Source organism: Athene noctua, chromosome 11, assembly GCF_965140245.1.
Source record: "Athene noctua chromosome 11, bAthNoc1.hap1.1, whole genome shotgun sequence".
Classification (NCBI taxonomy): domain Eukaryota; kingdom Metazoa; phylum Chordata; class Aves; order Strigiformes; family Strigidae; genus Athene; species Athene noctua.
The window spans coordinates 12,864,371-12,887,836 of record NC_134047.1 but is presented as its reverse complement, the minus strand read 5'-3'; the positions used below and the strand labels follow the sequence as shown (position 1 = coordinate 12,887,836).

General features: G+C 46.5%; 1 protein-coding gene across 1 annotated transcript in view; it reads right to left on the bottom strand.

The window, feature by feature from the left end:
• LOC141964761 (exocyst complex component 1-like) overlaps positions 1-23,466 on the bottom strand; it is a 36,560-nt gene that overhangs the window by 8,023 nt on the left and 5,071 nt on the right. The window contains exons 2-10 of the mRNA XM_074915462.1: positions 20,407-20,592; positions 18,905-19,032; positions 14,680-14,839; positions 13,700-13,893; positions 9,150-9,377; positions 7,464-7,596; positions 6,207-6,316; positions 4,897-5,046; positions 4,513-4,606 (exon numbers count right to left, since the gene is read on the bottom strand). Coding sequence (XP_074771563.1) covers positions 4,513-4,606; positions 4,897-5,046; positions 6,207-6,316; positions 7,464-7,596; positions 9,150-9,377; positions 13,700-13,893; positions 14,680-14,839; positions 18,905-19,032; positions 20,407-20,592 — 1,383 coding nt within the window. The remainder of the gene's footprint in view (positions 1-4,512; positions 4,607-4,896; positions 5,047-6,206; positions 6,317-7,463; positions 7,597-9,149; positions 9,378-13,699; positions 13,894-14,679; positions 14,840-18,904; positions 19,033-20,406; positions 20,593-23,466) is intronic.

The following is a 23,466-nucleotide window of genomic DNA, read 5'->3' as shown; positions in this document are numbered from 1 at the left end:
GAAGACCTTGGATGAGGTTCCTGCAGAACTTCATCAAAGCCAAACCTTCCCTGCAAAACAGGCTGAGGCCAACCAATTTTGCAGAAAATATTTCAGCAGGAGTCTCTGAAGGTCCCCAGGAGCTAGTAGAAACTGTGCTTGCGTTCAGTGCCCGCTGCTGCCAAGCTCCTTCCGCAGAAGGCCACGTGCAGGCATTGCCGGGGTGCTGCGGACCCTGCATTATGTCCCTGAGCCAAGGAGAGGTCAGCTTCACCTCTGGAGGGAGGTGAGAGGAGATGTGATGCTCTCCCTCCTACTTTGTCTGCAGGATGTCCAGGGGTGGACAGACAAATCTCAGTTGGTAGCACCGCCAGCCCTGGGGAAGGTGCCTTTCTGCAGAGTGGCTGGCAGAAGCGCTGTGGATACAACTTTCTAAAAACTCCCCCATCACCAGTCGCACTCTGCAGTGACATGGTGTGCTGCTCACATTAATGATGGGCTGAGCATCCCCAACCAAGCCTGGGGCTTCCTACTTGTCCCAGACCTCTTCTCACCACAGGGAGAAAAGCATGGTACCAGCACACCCCAGCACCCACCAAACCAGTTTCATCTCATCCTGGACATGGCAGCAAGACCAGCAACAGGCAGACACCTCTGAGTGATTTATAACAGTGCAGTAACAGGCTTGTAGCCATCAAAGTGTCCTTCTAGTGCTGCAATGGTTTTTGCAGACACTGGATTTTCTCCTGGGATTTTAATTATTCCCATTTTATGGGACTCACATAGGCATTAAAGACAGACAAAGTACTGAAAGGAAATCACTGGTTTAACATTTACCAAAAGGGGATCAGGCAGACTGGCTGCAACACATGCCCTACACTATCTATTTTTTTATTTAACAAGTCCATTTTCATAAAGGTCCTCATTAATAGCCATCTCTGCCCCTGCAATATCCCCCATTTTAATGGCTTTCTGAGCAGACCCAGCTGTTCTCTGGAGGAGACAAACTTGGGTGTTTTTATTTTCTATCGCCCAGCAGAATTAAAGTCCCTTGCTCAGAGCCCATCAATCACTTTGCAAATAGGAACCAGGGCCTCTTTATCCTATATGCAATCTTTGTTATTTCCTTCTGTTTGAATAAAAGCAATCACCCTTCTTCAGGAAATAGTGCTTGATCACATTATCTTATAAACCACAGATTGGAATTTGCTTCCCCACTGCTAATTCCCCAGGCTTGCTTGCTGCCAGTAAGTTCATTACCTCTTATCAGGAATTCCTATTTTTAAGTGAGAAAGAGCACATTTCCCCAGGAAAAGCTGTGTCCAGGCATGGAGGAGAGGGGTGTGTGAGAGGCATGTTACCTTTTTTAACTATTTGTTTTACCCAATGTGGCAGGTGAGGCAAACCATATGTCCCTCTCTGTTGGAGCTGAGCGTAGGAGCTGTACGGTGAGCCAGCTCCCGTATGAACGAGGCAGTAAGAGCTGGAAGCTGGAATCAAATTGGTCCTGACTAGAATATCTCATTACAACGACTGATTTATTCGTGCATGCACCCCTTCTTCCAAGGAGAGTGGGCAGTGTTGGACACTCAAGGACAAGACCCAGCACCGGCTGTGTGGCAGCAGGGGGATGGCAAAGCAAGCGAGTCATGGAGAGCCACACGAACTGGCCATGTCCTGTCCCGGTATGATACCACCAGCTCTGACTGCTGCCCTGGCGAGAGATTTCCTCAGACACTACAGCTCTGGTGAGCTGAAAGGAAGCATGGGAACAGTCCTCTGCTCTGCTCGGGGCCCTCCACCTGGGCCAATACACCCTCATGAGGTACCATCACCAGCCCATCATTGTGTGCTTGAACATAGGCCTCCTCCCTGGTGTCCAGATTGCAGCAGCAGGGATGACCAAAATGTTCAAAGCGTTTGTAGCCCAGAGCCAACAAGTGATGCATCAAGTGCTCCAGCCCTGCTGTGTCCCTGGCACCTCTGAGGAGGACAGAGGACATTCAGGGAGAAAATGTGTGTTGTAACACCCCCATGGGAGAAGGGTCTTTCTATACAGTTCTCATGAAATTATATCCTTTTTCAGAAAATCCATATCTCAGTATTATCCTGGGATTATTATTACCACCTCCTTCTATTTTCCTGTTATCTGCTTGCTATAGGCTTTCCTGAGTCCTCCAGCATCTGTGACAGCTTGTAGCAACAAGTACAGCAGGTTAACGGCATTACACACAAGTAATTTCCTATCACCACTTTTCAGCATGTCTCTGATTTAATTGCCTGTTACCTTGTTTTTAAATTACAAGGAGAGTAATAATGTCCTGCTGACTTTCCCTACACAACTTATTTTTTGATCCTTTTTAACATGTCACTACTTTTCTGCTGGAACTAGCAGAGAGATTTTGATCCCCATTTTTCCCTCTCTTGGCTCCATAGTTTGGCAAATCATTCTGGCATGGAAAAATGTGTTTCTGGTGACTATAAAAATATTTCCTGGAGGTGTTCACTTTCTCCATTTCTAGTAAAAATTCAAAAAGGAATATTTTAATTAAAGATCAGCATCTGAGCTTCTACTGTCGGTTTCTTCCTTCAAAGGGGATAAATTTTTGAAAATGACAAATAGCAGGGAGAAAAAGCCCAAGTGTTTTTCCTTTTCCACTCCTCTTCTTTCCAGTGACAAAAGACTATTTAAGTGAAATTTTCTTTCTTTCTTTCTTTTCAAGACTCGGGTGCTCTGTTGCAGGTACATGTACACTGACAGCACTGTCCGTCCTGGTTTGGTCCCATGGTCTTGAGGTCCCCTGTTTTCCTAGTATTTGTGGCTGGGTGTCTTTCCCAGGGGAACTGGCACTGGGCAGGGAGGATTTGGAAGGGGTGGTGGGTATGTTGACATACAGCTGTGATGCATACCCAAAACCAGGACCTGAGACGTGCTCCTGTGTCCCTCTCTTCAGACACAGCTGCCAGCATCTGGGAGTTACAGTGTGCTGCTGTTGGCCCATCGGACTGGGACTGACTGGGGCAGTACTGTGAGTGCAGTAAGGGGATGAAAAGACCCAACACTCAGGTCCTCTTGTGCTTCTCAATGCTGTGCCTCTTCACTTCTGTGAGGTGGGAGCTGCTACAGCTGCTGTGATGCGGAACGAAGTGATGCTGAGTGGTCCCACCCAGAATGATGCAGGGCCAGGCAACAGTACAAAACCTGGGACATGGAGGAAGCTTCTTCTGACACCCCAGCATGGGAAACACTGCCAGCAGAAGCAGTGTCCCATTCCCACTCATGTGCAAGCTGCTGCTAGCATAGGCTTTCTCTGTCCCTGCTTGAGACTCACCAGATTCTTCACAGATCCACTGAGCAGGGAGGAGATTACAGCAAAACAACGCAAATATTCTCCCTTCCCTTTATGGCCAATTCTGAAACCGAGGGAAAGGGCCCTGGAGGGCTACAGAAGTGGAAATCACATGCAATGATCTGACCCTGCAGCCTCAGGGTAGCTCCCTCCAGATGCACATGGCCCAGGCTCCTTAACAATCCCTTGTACCCCACAAGAATGTCATGAACTTCATCCCAGAAGACAGAGGTTGGGCAAATATCAGGGCAGTTGGGTCAGCTGGACAGAGGCTGTGGGTACAATCATTGCTGTGGGGTCAGCACAGCAAGTACAGAAAGGAAGAGCCCTTCACCAGGCTCCTTCAGCCACCAGCCTCATTTCCTTCCCTAGGCTTTGTCCTCTGGCTCTGGGGTCTGGACACAAGTGATTAAGTAGGTGCTGGAAGAAGCTGGGCTCGCACTCTGATAGACTAAACACACCATGCAAAGTGGTTTTTGACATTCAAGCTGGGCCAAGCTGGCATGGAACTTTCCATTACAGTGCTTTGTTTTGCTGAAGGAAAATGTGACTTCTGCACAATCAAAAACTTCCAGAGGAGACAGATCAGTTTCTCTTTTTATCTTCAGAAACACCTGACTGGAATATTTTGAGTCAGATGCAGTGATTTCTGTTGAAATGATCACCTTGGGACAACACAGCCCCACAGTCACCTCACTATGAAATCATTCTGCTCTCACAAATATTGCTATGAATACACTCGTGTCTTCGGGGACAGGCTTGGTGCCATCTCTACAGGGAAAAGTGTTTCTGAGGAGTCTGTGACCAGCTCTGCTGGACCAGGCATTAGCCAGGCAGTCCCACATCCCTCTCTCTTACGGCTCCTCAGGACACAGTCTCAGCCACCCATGCATCAGGTCTCAGTCCTGCGGAGGGAAGGTGCACACAAGCTACAGCTCTGACAAGCAGCTAAACAAAACTGAATACACGGAGCCGGAGCCAAGGCTCACCCAAACACTGCCTGGTGTAAAGCAGTCAGCTCTGTCACGTGCTGCCAACTGCAGACACAGTCCATGGAGGAGAAAGTAAATTCATGGCACAAAATCTGGGGAAGACACCTGTGATGGAGGATGATTGCTGTGTTCCCTACTTGCAAATAAATCCCTGCTCAGCAGCACAAAGGTCATATTTGCAAATCACTCACTTCCTTTTCTTCTTCCTAACAAGAAGGTTTTGGCTTGTTCAAAAAAGGCTTTGATTTCCCGGTCATAGAGTCTGCTGAGCTTCTGGGCATAAACCTGGAAAGTAGAGAAACGGCCAGGTGAAAGCAAAAAGACCAAATTGTATCATTTCAGACCTTTTCCTTCAACACAGTGTCTACCACTGATTCCCAGACTGCTTTCTGTCAAGCACAGTGGCCCAACATCATGTGGCCAAGTTGGCTAGGTGCTGTCCTAGAAGGGCCAAATGCTGGAAGCTTGTGGTGGTATGGGTCTGGTGAAACCAAGCTCTCATCATGAATTAAGCAGTTTGACTAATCTGTTCGTGGTGAGTGGTTTGCAATATTTGTTCAGGATTTCAGCCATACCTTGGGAAGATCGCAGAACAGAACTGGGTTGGCGTTCCTCAGCCAGGCCATTAGCGGGGTATAGGGCACCAGTTCCTCGTGGTGGAGTCCATGGCTTGGTGCAGATAGCTTGTCAATAGGCTGACCAAGAGCAGGGACCTGAGCATTACCCTAAAGCAGAAGAAACAGCAGAAAGAGTCAAATAAAACATAGCCTTGAAAAGCTCTGTGAAATAATTGCTTCATTATTGTCCTTGAATTTCCAGTTCTGAATATGTTAGAGAAGCAGATTTAAAGGGCAAAGCGGAGCATGCGTGATCACTTTGAACTCTAGCTTTAATCCCATGTCCTAAGAACAATTCTGAGCCCAGAGGAATGAGCTACCCCATCATTAATATGTGGGATACTCCAACTAAGCACAGGGGTCAGGAGAAGACACAGATGAAAAGCTCATTTTTGGGGAGCATGCTGGAAATTGTCCCTCCAAGCACTGGGAGGTGGGTATGCCTCGGAGGGGTGGGATCCAGTGGAGGGGAAGGATGCTGCACAGCTGATGCAGTCCATTTGCCAGGGTCTGGCAGAGCTGGGACACTGCACCCACAGAGTCAGAGTCCTGTAGGTGGGATGGGAGCTCAGCAGGTTCAGAACAGGTGCTGGTGGAGCAGCTTGCTCAGGGACGTGTCCAGTCAAGGTCTGAAAAACTCCAGGGATGGAGATCCCACAGTTCCCTCCCAGTTCTCTGTAAGTCACATCCCTGCCTTGAGTCAATGCTTGAAAGTAAATGCTAAAGATCTAAGGAAATAATGCAAGGATTTGTGACTTGCTCCTTTTCTCTTCATGAAATGAAATCTAGAAGAGTAACATTTTCCTTTCTGATTTCTGCCCACAGAGATATTGTCCACCATATCTTTTAAATTGCAAGACAAGCACTTGAAAATGTTAATCAAAGGATCAAAGGATTGGCTTTTATCCTGGGATTTTATGTTACAAATGAACAACCACCACCCTCCCCAAAGTTAAAGAAGAAAATCTAAAGCAAGAATCTTCAGTCCTAAGCAGTTTTTAAAATGACCAGAGGATTAAAGACTATCACGGGAGGGAAGCTGATAGCCTGATAGACACAGAATTGTGCTGAATTTCTTCCACATGCCTGCAAAACTAACCAGAGGGCTGGGGGGCAGCGGCAGGGTGAATGTATGTAAAAAGACCTCTTTGGGGAGTCACTTTTGGAAAATCCTCTTACAGTGGCATCCCCTATACTGCTGGTACCATTTTACCAGAATATTCAAATGTGCCAGGACTTTGAGCTGCCACGTGCAGAGAAAAGCCCACCTGCATCTCGAAGATGCTTGTAATGTGACTGATGAAAGAGCTTTCAAAGTTCTGCTTAAGTGTTTCAAACATGATGAGTTGCTCAGCCACAGACTGCAGTTTTCGGTAACCTTGAGGGAAAAAAAGAGGGAGTATCATGATACTGAGTGGCACAAGCTGTGGTGCCTGAGGACTAGCATTGCTCATCACACTGGAAAATAAAACAGGTCTTCAAGGAGAAAGTTCTGGGGTAAATACTACCATGTAAAAGCCAACAAAGGGGAAAAGATTTGCTATGGTACCAAGCACATACAGACAGGGAGGGAGTTTATAGTAAAAAAACCCAAATAATTGCAAAGCATCCATCACTCTGACCATGGCCAAGGACAAACACCCAGTCTCTTCATAAGGAAAGCATGGGGTTTCATGCCAGGATCAAGTCCCTGTACACCAGCAGGTCTCCAGCAACACCCACAGTGGATACTGCTAAAATGAATTATCATTTTTCCATGCTCAAGTACAGACAACTGGGTTGCCCCAAAAGATCACAATTTCTAAACATGCCTTTCCACCAGTTCCTTTCCAAACGATAAGAGGTGTTTTATACAGATGGCAGACAACAATGTCTTATAGCCAGGTATTTAGAAGAACTGTATGCATGTTTGCCATAAGCCTGCCTCGACTCTAATGTAAACTGGACCAGGCGGTGCCTGATCCCAGAGGCGCCTGCAGACCTGCCTGTGGTGTGTGGATGCCCCAGCTTGGCCATTTGCAGTGTGAATTGGATTTCTCTAGGAATGAAGCCAGTCACCCCCGCAGCAACTTTTCTCCATGGATGTTCAGAGGTAATGCTTTCCCAGCCCTGCTTGACTGTGCTCCTAGGTGAAGCTGCTAGGCCTTTAAAAGCACCAGCAATATCTCCAGAAGAAAGCTGACCCTGCAAGCCTGTTCCCACAGCTCTCAGCTTCAGGTGCACTGCAGGGAAATAGTGTTTGTAGCTCTACACCTTACGCCCCAAGGTATCCCTTGGTCAGTGCTGCTACTTAGCTTCCCAAATACACTCCTGCCTTCTATTTCTTTCCTACTTTGCCCAGGGAGCCTGCAGGGCTGCCCACCAAGTGTGTGAGCTAATTTCTGGGAACACCCCCACCAGCTTCAGCGGTTCGGGGGCATCTGCAGAGGCTGGACAGCACAAAGTGGTGCTGGGTGTGCAGCACAGGTTGTGGATGAGACAGTGGCTCTGCTGTCTGCAGACATAAATCTCTGCTCTCTACTCACCGGGCTGTACCTGGATGTTCATGCAGGCAGATAAAGCTTCTGCTGCAGCAATGCAGGCTTTCACTCTGCTGGGACTGGAAAGATCTGCCCGGCTCAGGGCATCACAGTGTTCCCTGCTGAGACTTAGGTGGGTCTAAAAAAAAAGGCAAAAGAGAACAGGTACAAGCACAGCCAGCTTCTCATTCCTTCTCATCCCACACAGAAGGCTGCTGGCTTGAAATAGCCAAGTGCTACCTTCAGCTGCCAGGCTGCATGCGTTACTCAAGAAGACCATGCTGCTCTATCCCCACCAAACCAAAAACAAAGCTATGGACCGTAACAACTGCAGCAGTCACCACAGAAGACCTGGAAAACCTCAGCATGAGTTTGCAAGGGGCCAACACCTCTGGTATGTCTCCTAGAAACAAAGTAATGGGGAAGAGAAAGAAAAAGCAAAGGAAACTGCAACTTGAGTTACTCAGAATTGAAAAGGTCAATGGCATAGAGGTAAGCAGTGGAAGTGAGGATTAGCTGTATTATTACAGCACAGTTCTTGCATTTATAGCACTTTATGTTTGTTAATAATTTGCTTTCCCATATTTTCAGAGCTCATCAAGAGTCTTTCCACTGGCTGTGTTGTCCCCTGCCCCGGTGTCTCTGTGGCTATGAGGTGCTGCAGAGAAAAGCTCCTTACTCCACAATGGGCGCAGAGACAGGCTGATGTGCACAAAGCCCACAGCTGATGGCAGATATTGACTTAACCTTGTTAACTTCAAGGGTGGGGAAAAAAAAAAAAAAAAAAAAAAAAAAAAAAGCAAAGGAGAGAAGAAGAATGGGCAAACTCCCATCAGTGGGAAGTGGAAAGAGATGCAACAGGGTCTCTGGACAAGCAGCCTCTCCAGGGTAACAGGGAGTCCCCAGAATGCTTTTCTGATGGTAGATGTGTAGTTTGCCTCAGTATCCACTCGAAGTCCCTAGAGGTATCTCTGCCTGTGAGGTTATCAGTGCTGATGGGAGCACGATTTGACCAGGGGTGAGTGCTTCATTCTCTGGCTCTAATTGCTCATTAAGTACTGTGTTTGCATATTCCTGGGTTATGATTGCTGGCTATTGAAATGACTCTTATCTACTAATGAGAACTGGCTTTCCCTAGTACAAAGATCCAAACTGAAAGCTACTAAGGGAAGAAGAAAGCAGCTACCCTCAGTGGCAATTGCTTCCCAGAAGACACCCTGCAAAACGGACATAGGTATGTCTGAAACTTGAAAACACAAGGCTGGGAGGATTACAGTGCTTTGGGTGCAAGGGTAAAAACACTGCTCCAGCAGCTTCTGAGCATGTAAGAAGGTCCCAAAGCTGACAGTGAAAGGCAGACCACATCACCTCAAGTGAAATGCTACAGAACTGCATTCAGAAGGTCCTTGGCATTACATAATTTGAGGCTCACCTTGCCCATGAAAAGAACTTTTAGGGACCCCTCTTACAGCCCTAGACCACAGCGAGGGTACTACTGGTCTACCTGTAGTCCATCCCAGCTGTGTGGTCGTCATTATATTATCAAGACAACAAAGTCCCTCATTTCTAGGCCAGAGAAGCTCTGTAGCCTTTGCAGACAGATAATAGTTTTCAGAGTGTTTGAGGCTCACTGAATGCTTTTTCTAATACATTCAACAGGCTGAAGATTTATGTCTTTGCAAATCTACACACCGTGAGAAAGAGGATCTCATCCATCAGCCTTGTCTTGTTGGAAATGATGCAATGTAGCAAGGAGTTTTCCCGGTGGATGTGGTCCATCTGCTGCTTCACACTTCCCAATAACTCATCGTAGATCTGCAAGGTCTCCTCCACTCTGGCCACCTCTGCCAGGGCCTCATCAATGGAGCTCATCAGCTGTGTCACCTGCTTCTCAGAAGATATAATGGCTCTAAGGTTGGCCTGTAAAATGGAGAAACAGACGGCTTCAGCACTGTAGCAGGGACTAATCACCACCATATCAGAGTCAAATATCCCGACCTTCACTGTCCCAAGTCAAATCAGAGACCCTGTCATTATAACATGCAAAGTACTGTTATAATTGCAGCTGTCCTGCATCACTACTTGCACAAGGTCAATGTCTTGTCTTTGCACTTGGCTGAACTTTACATCAGCAAGCATCTGCAAGTCCCAAGTGCCAGGGCAGAACAAAACCCTTCCCTGAGCAAGGTGTATGCTCAGAGGACTTTCATCTGTCACAGCAAAGAGGTTACTGTGGAGTCGCCAGGCAAATCCGACCATAAGCAGACTACGGTCTGTAGGTTTGGAGAGGGTACCAAGCCTTGCTGGTTTCTGCACCCTAGTTTTCCCTCTGTGCACTAGAAAAGTCCCAAAGGGACACTACATGTTGTCTCCAACCCTTTATTGCCAGAACTGGTGAAGTCTCCTGAGGACTTGGGTGTCCATCCCACACTCTTTGTAAGGAAACATGCCCAATTTGAGGTCTGGCCATTTCTGGCTGGTTCTAACACATTTATGTAGGCTATGGCCAAGCCAACTGTCTGTCACAGCATGTTTAGCACAGCTCCGGTCATTGCCACTGCTGCCAGGGTGTTACCCAGCTGAGCTGCTCTGGCAGTGGAATTAATAAACAGTTAAATCATGCATGAAACATGCACATATATATGTCTCTAATATGGAAACTGAAGGCACAGTTTGCCTAGGGAGGTCTCAGGCATTTGTTTTGACGGGTGGTAGAGATATAATGGCGTGTTAATCGCTGCTGACAAGCTCTGCTAGAGATTAACTGCTTCCAAATGTTAATTGTATCATTTGCAGGGCCTATGTACCATGCGGGATAGCAAAGAAAACAATCAATATACACGGGCCTGGGAGGCGTGAGTCTTCCAGACTGCTATTTTTCTCTCTATCAATAAAGCTTTTAAAAAAGTTTGTCTTTTCTGATATCTCAATTATCTGATGTCTTTTTCATTAAATGAAAACCAACAGAAGCATCTGCACCCCCCAGTATGCCCCACGCTCAGCTCGCTGGTAGGAAACAACAGGAGGAAGAGAAGCAAAGTCTTGTCAACCCAAGTCAGGTTACTGTGGCTTGGACCTACCCTGCGTTCTGAAATAAAAATGTGTCTGAAAGCACAGTAGATGCTAGGCACCTACAATCCCTGTGTTAAGGACCTTCTTTTCTTCAAGCTCCTTCCGCACTGCTATTGGGATAAAGATGAGGGGCACGGAGGTGCTCCTGAAATGTGTGAGAGCCACTTTGCAGCACACAGCTGGACCAAGCAGCTTCAGACCCACTGGCAAAGCATGGATCACACTCTCCTGTTACAAGTGTAGTGTCATCTTAGGAAAGTGTGGGAGAAAGGACTGTGGGGAATGGCTTCAGATGTAGACAGGTCCACAAAGGATCTGGAAAGGTCAGAGGAATTCTGTAGAAAAGAAGAGCTTGATATCATAACAAACACAGCAAAGCATCTCTATCAGAGAGCAGAGGTGAAACTACCCCACTGCAAAGTGATGCAGCTTCCCACAGAGAGCCCAGTGATGGCAGGGCAGACAGAAGTTTCACTTGCCACCAGGCTCAGCAGTTGGATTTGAAGTGGGGCTTGCTAACGCACGCAGATACTTATCTCCGAAAGCACCAACAATGCTACATGAATGCTCCTTTCACCCGGAGCCCATCCAGCCTACACAGGCAGGCACAAAGGACCCGGGCAGGAGCAAACAGCCTCGCTCCCAGACTGCTGCTTTCCAGCCGCACACCAGGGAACCTGGCCCATGACTATGGGCTCTGCATGGAGCTTCACATTTTATTAAATGTTCATAAATTACAGCCATAAACCTCCTGCAAGCCTGTCACTGCTTCACCTACAGATTGTCTTATTAGAGCTTAACAGACCCATAGGGGTTTGCCCAGAGCAAAGCATCACTGGTGACACTGGCAGGGCAGCTGCTGGCAGAAGGGGCTCTCCAGAGAATCGCCTCTCGGGTGAGGGTAATAACTCTCCTGCTGAAGGTAGTACAAAGCTGCCAGGAGATGCCTGAGTTTCAGCAGGTGCTGGGATCCTGCAAGTATGTAGGAATACCAATGTAAAAATCAGAGCTTGCCACCTCCCAGGTACCCTGACTGTGCTTTCCTTCCCTCCAAAGCAGATAAGCACTTGCTTACTGTTGGTGTGGTGTTTCGTGATCCCCAGAAGAGATGGTTTAGCAGAGGGTGATTACCATTGTAAGAGGAGGACAAGGTGTTATCACTGGGATGCAAGAAAAAACATTTAAATATATGCATGTGCTAGTCTAACTTGCTGGTATTAATAACGCTTAATATCATCGATTAAACCTTAGAAATAGAAGCATCTTATTAATTAATTCATATTAGCAATAAGTGACATTTTTCATTAGAGGGTATTAAAATAATATATTCAACAGCGCTTTTCATCACAAAGATCTTAACAGAGATTTATTAGTTGCTCTCATAAGGTGTTTTATAGCTGGGAAACAAAGTGCCTGTACAACTTGCCAAGAGCAAGCAGGAGCAGACCTCAGGAGTTTGGTCTTCCAGATTAACTACTAAGTTTCCAAATGTAATGTCATATATATAAAAATACAAATTGGGAATAAAGCAAATACTGAAGCTAAAGGAGGTTGAATTTAGGGTTTGTGGTTTCTGGTATGGTTTAGGATATTTCTTTTGGCTTATTTTTTTCCCTTTATTCTTCAGTTACCTACCCATAAAATCGTAGCACCAGATATATTAGCATAAGATAAATGTTCGAAGCAGCTATCTCATTATGTTTCTCCAGCACTCAAAGAAATTATCCTCTGCAGAAATGCAATAAAATACAGAAACTCTAATAAAGTAAATAAAGCTCACTAGTCTGAAAATAATGTGTGCCTTCTCCACTGGCCCTTTCTACTACAGTTTATCTTTTACTTTTTATCTCCTTTCAGCTCTGTTTCATTTTTCCCCTCTTCGTCCCTAGCTGCTGGTTTTATTTCTGTAGGGATCGTTGTTGACCTTTTATTTTCTTCCAGGTATCCCTGCATGTCAGACCACCCTTTGTGCTCTTCACCACCCCCCACTTTCTACATGCACTTTCATCCCCTCCCTCCCTGCTCAGCAGCCTTTATCCTTCCTACACAACTTTCCTCTATTCTCCCCTTGCCAAGGTAACTAATGCGCTTCTGCTCAAGTTAAAAAAAAAAAAACAACAAAAAACCAACCCCAAAAAACCACACAACAAACAAATAACTGCAATAACAGGAATTTTTGATCCATCTGTGATAGCCCTCATGGCAACATGTCAGGACCCATCCCCACTGCTTCTGTCTGTGGATTTGGCAGGAGCCTGGGGAGCTCTCAGTGGCCAGAGGTGTCTGGCAGGCTAACCCTCCCTGTGAGACACCCAGCCACGTTCCCCCTTGAAAACATGAAGAAGGATTTGTTGTTAACCACGTTTTCCCCTTGGGACAGTTGCTGTATATAATTTCCAGATGAGGTTAAGGCTGTGGGATTGCTCCAGCACAGCTTGTGGACCCAGCAGTAGGAGCCAGAGGCAATGCCCTAAGACAAATTTCTTCTGCACAGGTGGCAACAGAAATGATGGCCCTAATCCACACTGCGTGGGACACAGAGACCTTCTGCACAATGCAAAGGAGAACCTAGATCTCCCCGGCCTCATCCACCTCCCTCAGCCAGCCCCAGAGCACTCCACTTCACTTTGCCCCACAGTCAGGCCCTTACAGTTAGGCTTTTACCCATCCCTGCACTGCCCCAGAAATTATAATCCATTGTCCACGTGCAGCTGGGCTCCATATCCTTCCCTGCAACTGGGTCTGTGCCACTATTTTGTTTTACTCCTTTGCAAAACTGGACTTCATCTGCCTCGAGTTGGTGAGTCATTGGTTCATCGGAGAGACACCACCCAAGCCAGCGCCTAAGGGTGGTTAAGCTCAGCACAGACACATATTTGGTGCCTGGCTGCCAGGCTGCAGCTACTTGTTTAGCCCCTGAAAGGGACAGGCAGCCCCAGTACAGTGCACAGTGGGATGAACATTGACCCTCGAAAGGGGAGCAGCAACATCCTCCTGACTCGCATGCGAGATGCCTTCTGAGCTGAAGTAGCACAACGCCGAGATGACTTTCTCTCCAGTAAAGTGCTCACAACAAACAAATGAGCTGGCGATACCCAGAGACTCAGTCCAGTGCCCCCCCATGCTAGCCACCTTCTTTTCAGTTGAGTCACAGCCCTTGGCGCCCTTACCTCATCCAACACACAGAGATCATTGCTCAGCTGCTCTGCAAAGGCCACAGAGTTGTTCACAAGCGGCTCGTGCTCCTCCATCAGCTTCAACACATCAGCAGCTTCCTTTGGTGTCATCTCCTGGTACACACTGAGCCCATCCTGGCTCTCAGCTTCCACAGTGTCCTTCCTGTCTTCTTGAGGCCTTTGTCTCCCTGCATGGGCAGGATGAGACGTAGTGTTGACCAAAGCCTTCTAGCTATGTCATTTTATTAGCTCTGATAATATTAGCCCCAGGGGTCCCATTGAGCCCAAGTGACATGAGCCCAGTGATCTCAGTCTGTTGGTCAGTTAGAATAAGATCACAGCATGGAGCAAAGAAAGATGCACATGGGATAAAGAGTCAGTTTTGTAAGAGGGACAAAACGGACATTTGAAATTTAATTTGAGCTCTGGTTGTGTTTTTATTTGCACACCTCTCTGGGACTGTATGTTGGGGAATGTTGATATGTTTGTTGTACAAAGCTGAGACAAATTTCAGAGATTAACAAGCTTCCTCTGATCAAAAATACTGATAGTCGTGTGTTGTAGAGTAAAATACAGATATATATGGATATAAAGATATATTTCTTGATATATTGCTGGGGGATGTTACCAGGCAGGCAGCCAGTCTCCCCGTGGCCTATCAGGACCAACACTTTAATGCTCACCTTCCACAACCCAGAGTGCAGATAACGTCTGTGGAGATAAGATAAACTGCCCATCTATTTTTCTTACCAGCATAGTACTGAGTCTCCACAGCAAGGGTTAGTGGATAAATCAGGTGTCTGTGCCTCCAGATACACAAAACATGGATTCTCCTGTTTCTGTCTCACTGGTGCCCACCTCTACCATCATCTGCATTCACTATTTGAAATTTATTCACCCCCTGTTCCTAAAGTGATGGTAGTGATGATGCAAAAAACCCAAACCACTCCAAGTGTGACAAGGAAACTAATTACCTTCCACTGCACAGGAGGGGACATTCACAAACGTAATAGAGCTGGTGAGGAAGCGGTGGTTCAGCTTCCACAAGCATCTGATAAAGGTTCTCTTCTCCTCAAAGCTGCTAGTCGTCCATTTGTAAACCTTATCGAACTGCAGATCAAAATCCAGGCTTGCCTAGATGTCAACAGTTAATTACCACATCAATTAGATGCTACTTGCCACACTACATACACTCAGCCCAGGTTTGCAGAACATTTTAATAGCAAGCACTGATGTGAAAACACCTTGCACACCAGGAGGAAAAACACCTCCTGGTTGAGGGAGGGAGGAAGATACACTGCAGCTTCAAGTTTTCAGTGGCCCCAGGAAACCACATTGTGAATGGAGACTAGCACAGGGCTTAGATGTCAGAGAGCTCTGTCTGCACAGGCAGCTCAGTCCCTCCAACCAGTGAGGATGATTCTGACAGCTCCCTGAGACCATCTAGCAAAAAGTCTGCCTGAATGTGCTGGGAAGGTGACCCCAGGGAGACCAGTGCTACTGGCCACATCGTGCCAATGACTATACTGGTTTTGGTGAAGCTGCACAGGTATAAGCAGATTCAGATCTGATGAAGGCTATTGCCCCCAGCATCCCCACAACACCTCATGTGATGAACACCAACAGTACCGTGTTCAGAGTAACTGTTGTCAGAAGTTTGATTTGAAGTATTTCAATCAATGAATTCCCTGAAAAGCTCTGTATTTCCAAGCTGACAGCAGGACATTCCTCTAGATAACAGCAAATCCTTCTTTGTGTTTCTTTCCTGCAGATATAGACATCTCTCCTGGACTTCTCCTGCTATCCCAGAGCAACTGAGTGGGATTTGAGAGGTATGGTCATGGCACTTGGCACATCATCACAGGCATGACAAAAGCACTGAAAATAAAAGGATGCACAGCAATTCTGACCCTAGAAGTGGACACCATGACACACATAGTGGGTCAGACCAAGGAACCAGTCCCAGTGTCCTGATCCAGCATGCTGATTTCTTTTCAGATTATATAAATCCCTCACTTTTTAGTTCAAGTTTGGGGGGATGAACGCTCATGAATTTTGACAGTGGCCAGTGACAGATGCTTGGGAGAAAAAGCATTCAAAGGGCAAGTTCAGACTTATATTGCCTTCAGGATTCCCTGCCAGCCTCCAGCAGCCCGTGATCTATCTAGCAGCTCGTTGAGCCAGAGGTTGTATCCACAGCACTGTGTTTAACAGCCCTTGAAGGACCTACTGTCCCTGATTTCCTCTAATGGTCTTTTGAACTTACAGCGTTGGCTTCTACAGCATCCTGTGGCAATAAGCTCTGCAGTGTAATGATGTGCTGAATGAGAAAGCTTGAATCAACTGGAGTTAAGCATTTGGGGTGAGCCCAGCATCCGCCCTGCCTCCCACTGCAGATATTCCCCTCTGCAATCCTCATTCAACCCAAAATCTTAAACCTCTCCTCATTCAAGTATTGGGAACACCCAGAGAAAATCAAGAAACAGGTTTCCACAAGTTCAGTCCCAAAGTCCCCCCAGCAGCACAGTGGTACCACACATGCTTCACCTGGTGTATTCCAGCAGCCCCATTTCTTGTCAGGGGAAGGTCACCTGAGATAACAGGAGCATGGACTTGGCATTTCCCCATGTTGTTTTCATCTGTGTAAGTGTCAATATCTCTACATCTAGCTATGCCCAAAGGATGTAGTCTCATGGAGGGGAAACTCCAGCCACAGGAGTCTTAGTATTTGCCACTAAGCAATATACAGATGTGGAGGCTAAGGGAGGCTGCTGAACTAGGAACATCCCGCAGAAAGAAACTCTTCCCCACATCAGCTCATTAGCTCTGCGGCACAGTCTGATCTCATATTTGGGACAACTTAGAAGCCACACTTATAATTATTGATACTAATCATTAAAACAGACATAGAGTTTATGAGGATTGACGCAGTCCGACGATGCTTTCAGGGTTGCTTCCTAAACACCTCAGAGCAATACATCACACCCCCGCATTGCTTTTCAGGCTCAGTAGCAGCCCCTGCAATGGCACAAAGCAGTGATGTCTGGGGGAGGAATTTACAGCGTGCGTGGTTTACAGCATGCCTTATGAGGAGCTATTAAAACAAGGAGGCATCCGTTAATCGTTTCATAAATATTCATACTGTTTTGGTCAAGGGAGCTGTAGCTTTAAGCACCGCTGGACTTGCAGTGTCAGTACTTGGCTGGTGCCAGCGAACAGAGGGCTTCCCAGTGCACCAGGGCAGACCTGACCATCAAGTCCTTGCTGTGTGTGCTGAATATTGACTCACAAGCTGGGGTTTGGCTGTAGTCAGTACTATCTGCTGAGTAACAGTGGAGAGATCTTGTTTGGATTTTCACAGACCTGCCAAGCCATGCAACAGGGAGGGATGGTGCAGACTTGAGCACTGGGCAGTACTGGGGAGCTTGGCTTGTGCTGGGATCTCTGCGGCGGGACCTGAGAGATGTCAGTACATCCTGGCTGCAGCCTACTGCTTCAGCCTCTCCTCTGCCTGGGGACTTTGCACAGCAGCTTCAGATGGTCAGTAGATCCCATTTTAGGAATGATAAGGACAATTCTGGCTGACCCCATTCAAGAAAGACCAATTCAGCCTGGAAGAGGCTGAAGGGGGCTCCAGGCCTGATGAAGGGAAGAGAGAAGTCAATGAAGAAGACTAAGAGGTCAGTCTGCTTAGCCTGCCAGAAGGAAGGTTGATAGGGGAGGTGACTGCAATCTAAAAATGTATCTGCAAAGGAAAAGAGATGTCTAACCTAAAGGACAGCCACAGCCCAAGCGCAAACAGGGATGATGTGGGTAGGAATACAGGCTGGGAGTCAGAAGAAGGCTTTAGCTATTGGGACAACCAAGTTCTCTATTTGTCTCCCAGTAGGAGGGGGTTCAAAAATACAGCAATACTTTAAGATAGAGTATTATCAGTTTATCTTATTGGGATGGCAAATGAGGAAAGGACTGAAAATCCTGGAGGTATCTTCTAATCCTAACTCCTCAGAAGCCAAAGCAGTTTAGAAGATTTGGTGAAGTGAGGCTCATCTGCTTGAAGAAAGCTCAGGCAGGATGAAAGCATGTCTTTCCTTGTGTACAGGAAAATGTAACACAGTTCAGTTCTACCCATAGGATCAAGATGTCCTGCAAACCTGCAATTGTAATTTTCCTTCCAGACATGCTGTGCAGATGTACTTTATTTGTCCTGGATGTAGAAATGGAAAGCTGTTCTTTTTCTCATTTATTTCGGTGCTTGTGAAAACCCAGGCACCTAGCCAAAGCCCCTGGAACATTCACATTAATAAAAAAACTAATTATAACAACTTTAACAACACTCTGCCAGCCCCAGCAGCAGAAAGGGAATATCTTGTCCATGCTTTCTTTCCCAAAAACTTTAATGTCACCCTAAAAGCGCAGACTCACGTTGACTCCAGCTCTCTATAATCCTTCTTTCAGTAAATGCCTCCATTTAATCTTTAAATACCCTATGCAAATGTCTGTCAAGAAGCTTTGTCAACATGGATCGACAGATGGGCCTGACAATGTGTTCTGCAAATGCTGGAGACCTGACAAGAGCAGTGCTTTGCCGTTCATCTCTCCAGGCTCTGAGGGTTGCTGCAAAGAGCTTCAGGAAGTCCTCTACCTGAGGAATAAGGAGAGTTTGCCCACTGATTTTGATAGAAGTTGTGTCCATGCAGCAGTCACACACTCACTGCTCACCCTGGTCAGGTATTTGGCCGGTTTGAGATTTCCTAACTTAGAGATGGATGACTCAGGAGAGAGAAAATCACTCCAGCTTCAGCATCCTGGGCACAGGCATCTCCCTGAAGCAGATGAGGGAAATGAGAAGTCCAAAAACACTGATGTAGGATGGTGGAACCATCCAGGGAGGGACCTCAGTTCACCATACTCAAGGAAGCAACTCTGAGGGAAGGCAGAGGGCTTTTAAATTTTTTTAATAGTGGTTGTTTCCCCACAATAAGTATTATTCAGGCTGGTTCAGTCCTATATTAGAAACCACACACAACCTCCCACACACACCTCCTGCTGTCCTTCCCACCATCTAAACATATGGGCTAAGTTCCAGAGGACCCAAATACCCCTATGGACCCTGGACCATGTCTCTCTAGCTTCATATTCACCTCTCTTTCCCGTGATCAGTCCTGCCCTTTGCCACAGAAGGAAAATCAGTCTTACCTGATTGAGAGTCTTTCCATCTACCAGCTTCAGCTCTGCTAAAGGCCACCTGTAGGCTATCTTGTACTGTTCTCCTCGGTCTACCTTGACCTTCACCAGAAACAGCTGCATTGGCCTAAAGGTGTCCACTGAGGATGAGGGACAGGAAAAGAAAAAAATAGCCCACAATATTATTGTTAGCCCAGTACACAACAGTTCAGTGTGAGTGGACAGGTACAGATGGACACACAGACACTGATTTTGTATTGTGGCTCTATGGAGAGGTGCTACAGGGTTTTGACTGGCTTTTCTCTTCAATAAGTATTTATATATAAGAAGTTCTCTCTAGGGTCTAATCCAGAGTACTGTGAGGTCTATGGAGGGATTCCAAATAACTTTAACGAGTTTTAAACCAGACCATTGTGCTCCGCACAAGCCACAAGTAATATTTCAGCAAGATCCAAATGTGACAGGAACAGGGCACCCTAGTGCAGTAAGATTGATGATGGTTACATACCATACTGCTGGCCCTACAACAGGGTGCACAAGCACTGCAATGTTTGACTGATACCCACACTAACATATCCCATCAAAAATCAATTCCAGTGCCAATTAGCTTACAGTCACCTCTTGGTTCATCTGGGAGGTGCTCACTGTACATCATTTCGGCTATTATAATCTAGATCTCCCGTATCAGCTAGGTATCTCCAGAAAGCTGATATGGACAGTTCCAGGAGTCACTCATGTATTTTAGATGCTCCTCATAGGGTGGCTACATCATCCCTTGGAGATATTCCTCCTGTCTTCCATTGACTACATGGGGTTTTTGAAGCACATCATTTATGTCAAACACTACGACTAAGGCTGTCAGAAATTAATCCTGTAGTAGGTGACTATGCTGCCTAGAAGCTCATTGGCAGGAAAGTCTCTCCCCTGTAAGTTTGTAAAAAAAAAAATCTACACTAACAACTTCTCAGGAGTGATGGAGCAACTAGAAAAGCATAGACCAAAGGAGATGGAAAATTTCCCAAAGCACTTGCACCTTTGGATCCTAATCAAATAGCTACATACTCCTGAAATACTCCTGAAATGTCTGGGTACTGTTAAAACTTTCACCAAAAAAAAGACTGGGAGAAGACAGAATGAGGCTGTAATGCTGTGTCATGTTAGAATGGTTTGTTGCTGACCTCTAATGACAGATTTGATGCAAATGGTAAAAAAAAATAATCTTACATTGGTGGAGGGAGCAATCCTGCAGACCCCAACTCTCTTTAGCCAGCTAAAGTTCATCTGACATTCAGGAGGGAACTTCTCATTTTGTTGCCAGTTCTTGACATTCTGTACAGATGTGGCACAGCTCTATCTTTGAATTAAGTTAATCTTAAAATCTAGCATTCCAAATAGTGGTTCTGTCTCTTCTCCCAAATTAGGAAAAGAACCATCAGAGACCAAACTCTGAGTTTACAAGAAACCTTCCTGGGTTTGCAACTTAACCTGTCTCCCAGCCCCCCAAGGATTCTCACCCACAACACAGAGAATGGACATCTTCTTCTTCTTCCCTGTCTTCCAGACACGAATGGTTTCCAGCAGCCTCTTTTTCTGTGGGTTGAACACATCTTTTTCCAGAGAGCTCCAAAGAGAAGCCATGGTGATACCCAAACACAACAAGAAGTGGTAGCTTGTGGTCACCGCAGGCTGCACAATACCTCCTGTGAAACACAAAGAGGCTGGAGAGATGATCCACAAGCAAGCTCCTGACACACCAGTAAAATACATTACCCCCACACTGATTTAATATCTGTTGTCTTGCAGACAGCATGAGTGTTAAATAATTGGTGCAGACTTGAGGCCAGAAGGGCCTTTTATAATCAGCTGGTTTGAATTCCTGCCCATTGCAAGCAGGACATGCCAGTACATCCAGCCCAATAAGGCCACAATAAGACTTCCCTAATTTCTTCAAAAAACTTGGTTTTTTTAGTTCCAACTCAGCTTAGCCTTGAGCAACAGGACCATGCCCACAGGCAGGTGAAACAGGTTAGCAGCTACAAGCAATCCATTGCCTGATTGCTTTTGTTGGCCCACACTGTTTCAGTGCTCACAGCTCAAGAAATCACACTCCTGAGTGACACAATGCAATGCTCAAGTTGAGCTGCTGTGCCCTTCAGTCAGCACGGGATGGACATACATGACCGTGCAAGCCCGTGCTGCAAAACAAAGAAGCCCAACTCCACTTCTGGAGCTCAGCCCTGGGGAATCCTGCCTCTCAGACATCCATGCGGCTTTAGCTTAGCAGAGATGCACGGCAACCCTGTGAGGGCAGATCAACATGCCCGGCCAGCCTCATGTGACACTGAGCAGCCCCGGCATGCAGAGACAGAACTCACTGAACCTGGGGGGATGCTGGAGCCTCACAGGAGTGCAAACAGAGCCCTGGCTGTGGAGGAGACTCAGAGGAGCTCACAGGGTTGCACTGTGGGCACGGAGGCAAAGGCAGGTGGCTTGCTAAGGCACATGCCTTGCAAGAGATGTTGTGCTAAGGCCAACACCATGTGGGGCTGGAAATGCACAGCCACTGTGACCTCCCTGACCACGTTCTGCCACCACAGCCTGCATCCACCTTGCTGTGCCCTTGTGCTCTCCAAATCTCTCCTCTGTTCCCCTGGGCTGTGCTGCGCTTAGCAGCTCTCCCCACTCCAGCTGCAATTCCTTCCTCCTCGGCTGACAGCTCTGTGATTCCCTGCTTCCTCCTCAGTGCCCTAAAAGACTAATTTTTGGAAAAATACCAGGGAAGAGGGGCCTCAGGCCACCACTGCTTCCCCCTCCCCTTCCATCCCCAGTTCTCCTCCAATGAGTCCCTCCCTGCTCTCCTGCAGCCATGCAGACCAGGGCAGATGCTTCCCCAAAATGGCTGGCTCACCTTCCCAAGCCCTCTGCCTCCGTCCCTGGGGCTTGGACCCACAAGCAGCAGAGGGAAAGTACCCTATGCAGAGGGTGAAAGCGCTCGCAGGTTTCACATGATTGCTGACTCATCAGCAAACCAATATTAAGAGGCAGCAACTCCTAAACTCCCAAGGAGACCCCCCACTCATTTGTTCTTTCAAGGTTCCCTGGCTCCAAGCTCATCAGCTAATTAACCAGAAAGGAGGAGGGGGTAACACGGAGGGAATGGGAAACCCAGGTGCAGTCTCAGTTACTGGGGTTGAGCCCCTCCTGCAGATGGCCATGTTTGTATTCCCTGGCTATGTGCCACTCCCGTCTGAATTCTCCAGCCAGCTGAACAAGTGCAAATTTTTTGCATTCATAGTCCAACAGGAAACAAACCTCAACTTCTTCTCCCCCTCATTTTGCTTTGTAGCTGAATGTACTTCTCCACAGCCTGAGAATGGCTATGATGTGCATGACTAAAAGTCGTCTAAGGAAATCGCAGCATTCAGCTTTAAACCATTGCATCACCTCGTGACATTTTGTAGGAGTAACATGATTGTTACTTTACAGACGAAGGAAATGCAGTAAGAAAGCAACCCAATCAAGAGGATCTCTCCTGGCTGCCTCCTTAAAAGCAATGCTCAAAGCATGCCAGGGCCTTGGGCAGAGATGCCGCAGGAGAGTCCTGTCTCCAAGTCCAGCCCACAGAGAGCAAGCTGACTGCAACCCCTTGAAAGCTCAAGCAAGCTCAGCTCAGTGCTAGGCTGGAACAAGACAACTTGATTCAGTTTGAGGTATTGAAATACACCGATTCAGGTCAACCCAATGCAAGAAGGAATGGGTTTGTTTAAACCATCTTAGAAGCAGCAGTGTTTTTAGCAAAAATGAGTTGCTTGTTCACAAACTTGAGGACCCTTATCCTTGAGGTCCCTTCCAACCTGGTATTCTATGATTCTATGAGACTTCTTTTTTAAACCCACAATATTCTCAATGGAAAGTCATCACACAGATCATACCTAAGACTCATGGAGATCTATTTCCAGTATAAGTCAAACCAGCACTGTCAGGGAGGAGATGACAGTTCATGTCTTGTATATCATGTATAAACATTCAGAAACAACCAGCAGTTACATTACAGCCTTTGATCTAAGTGGTGAGGGAATAAGCAAAGTGGCTACAACTAAAAGGTTGAATTTAATGCAGATATTTCAGTAAGAATAAGGGATAAATAAATATATAGACTGTGGGAAAATAATAATATTTAGAACACTCACTTTGAATGTTTTCTAAGAGAAAATAATTGTTATTGAAATTTACTGTTGCTATGCAGTAAACTAAATAAAATGAAACCTTCAGAAGTTCCCTCCCCATAGCGATGGGGCTTTCAGCTCAGCCACATAGTTAATGAGCTTGAAATCACATCCGCAATTATTTAAACTTTTTCCACCATGGCTGTGACCAAAAAAAATAAAAAATAAAAAATTTGTTGCTAAAATGATTCTGTCACCATAGCATCTCTTTGAACGCAGTCTCTCACTGGGTTATCTTGGTTTCTCCATCCCTGTCAGCTTTTCAGTCTCTCTAATGGCATTCACCTCCAGAGGCAGGCAGGATGGCAGCCCGGAGACCTGACCGTCCACACTGCTATTGCTTTCAAA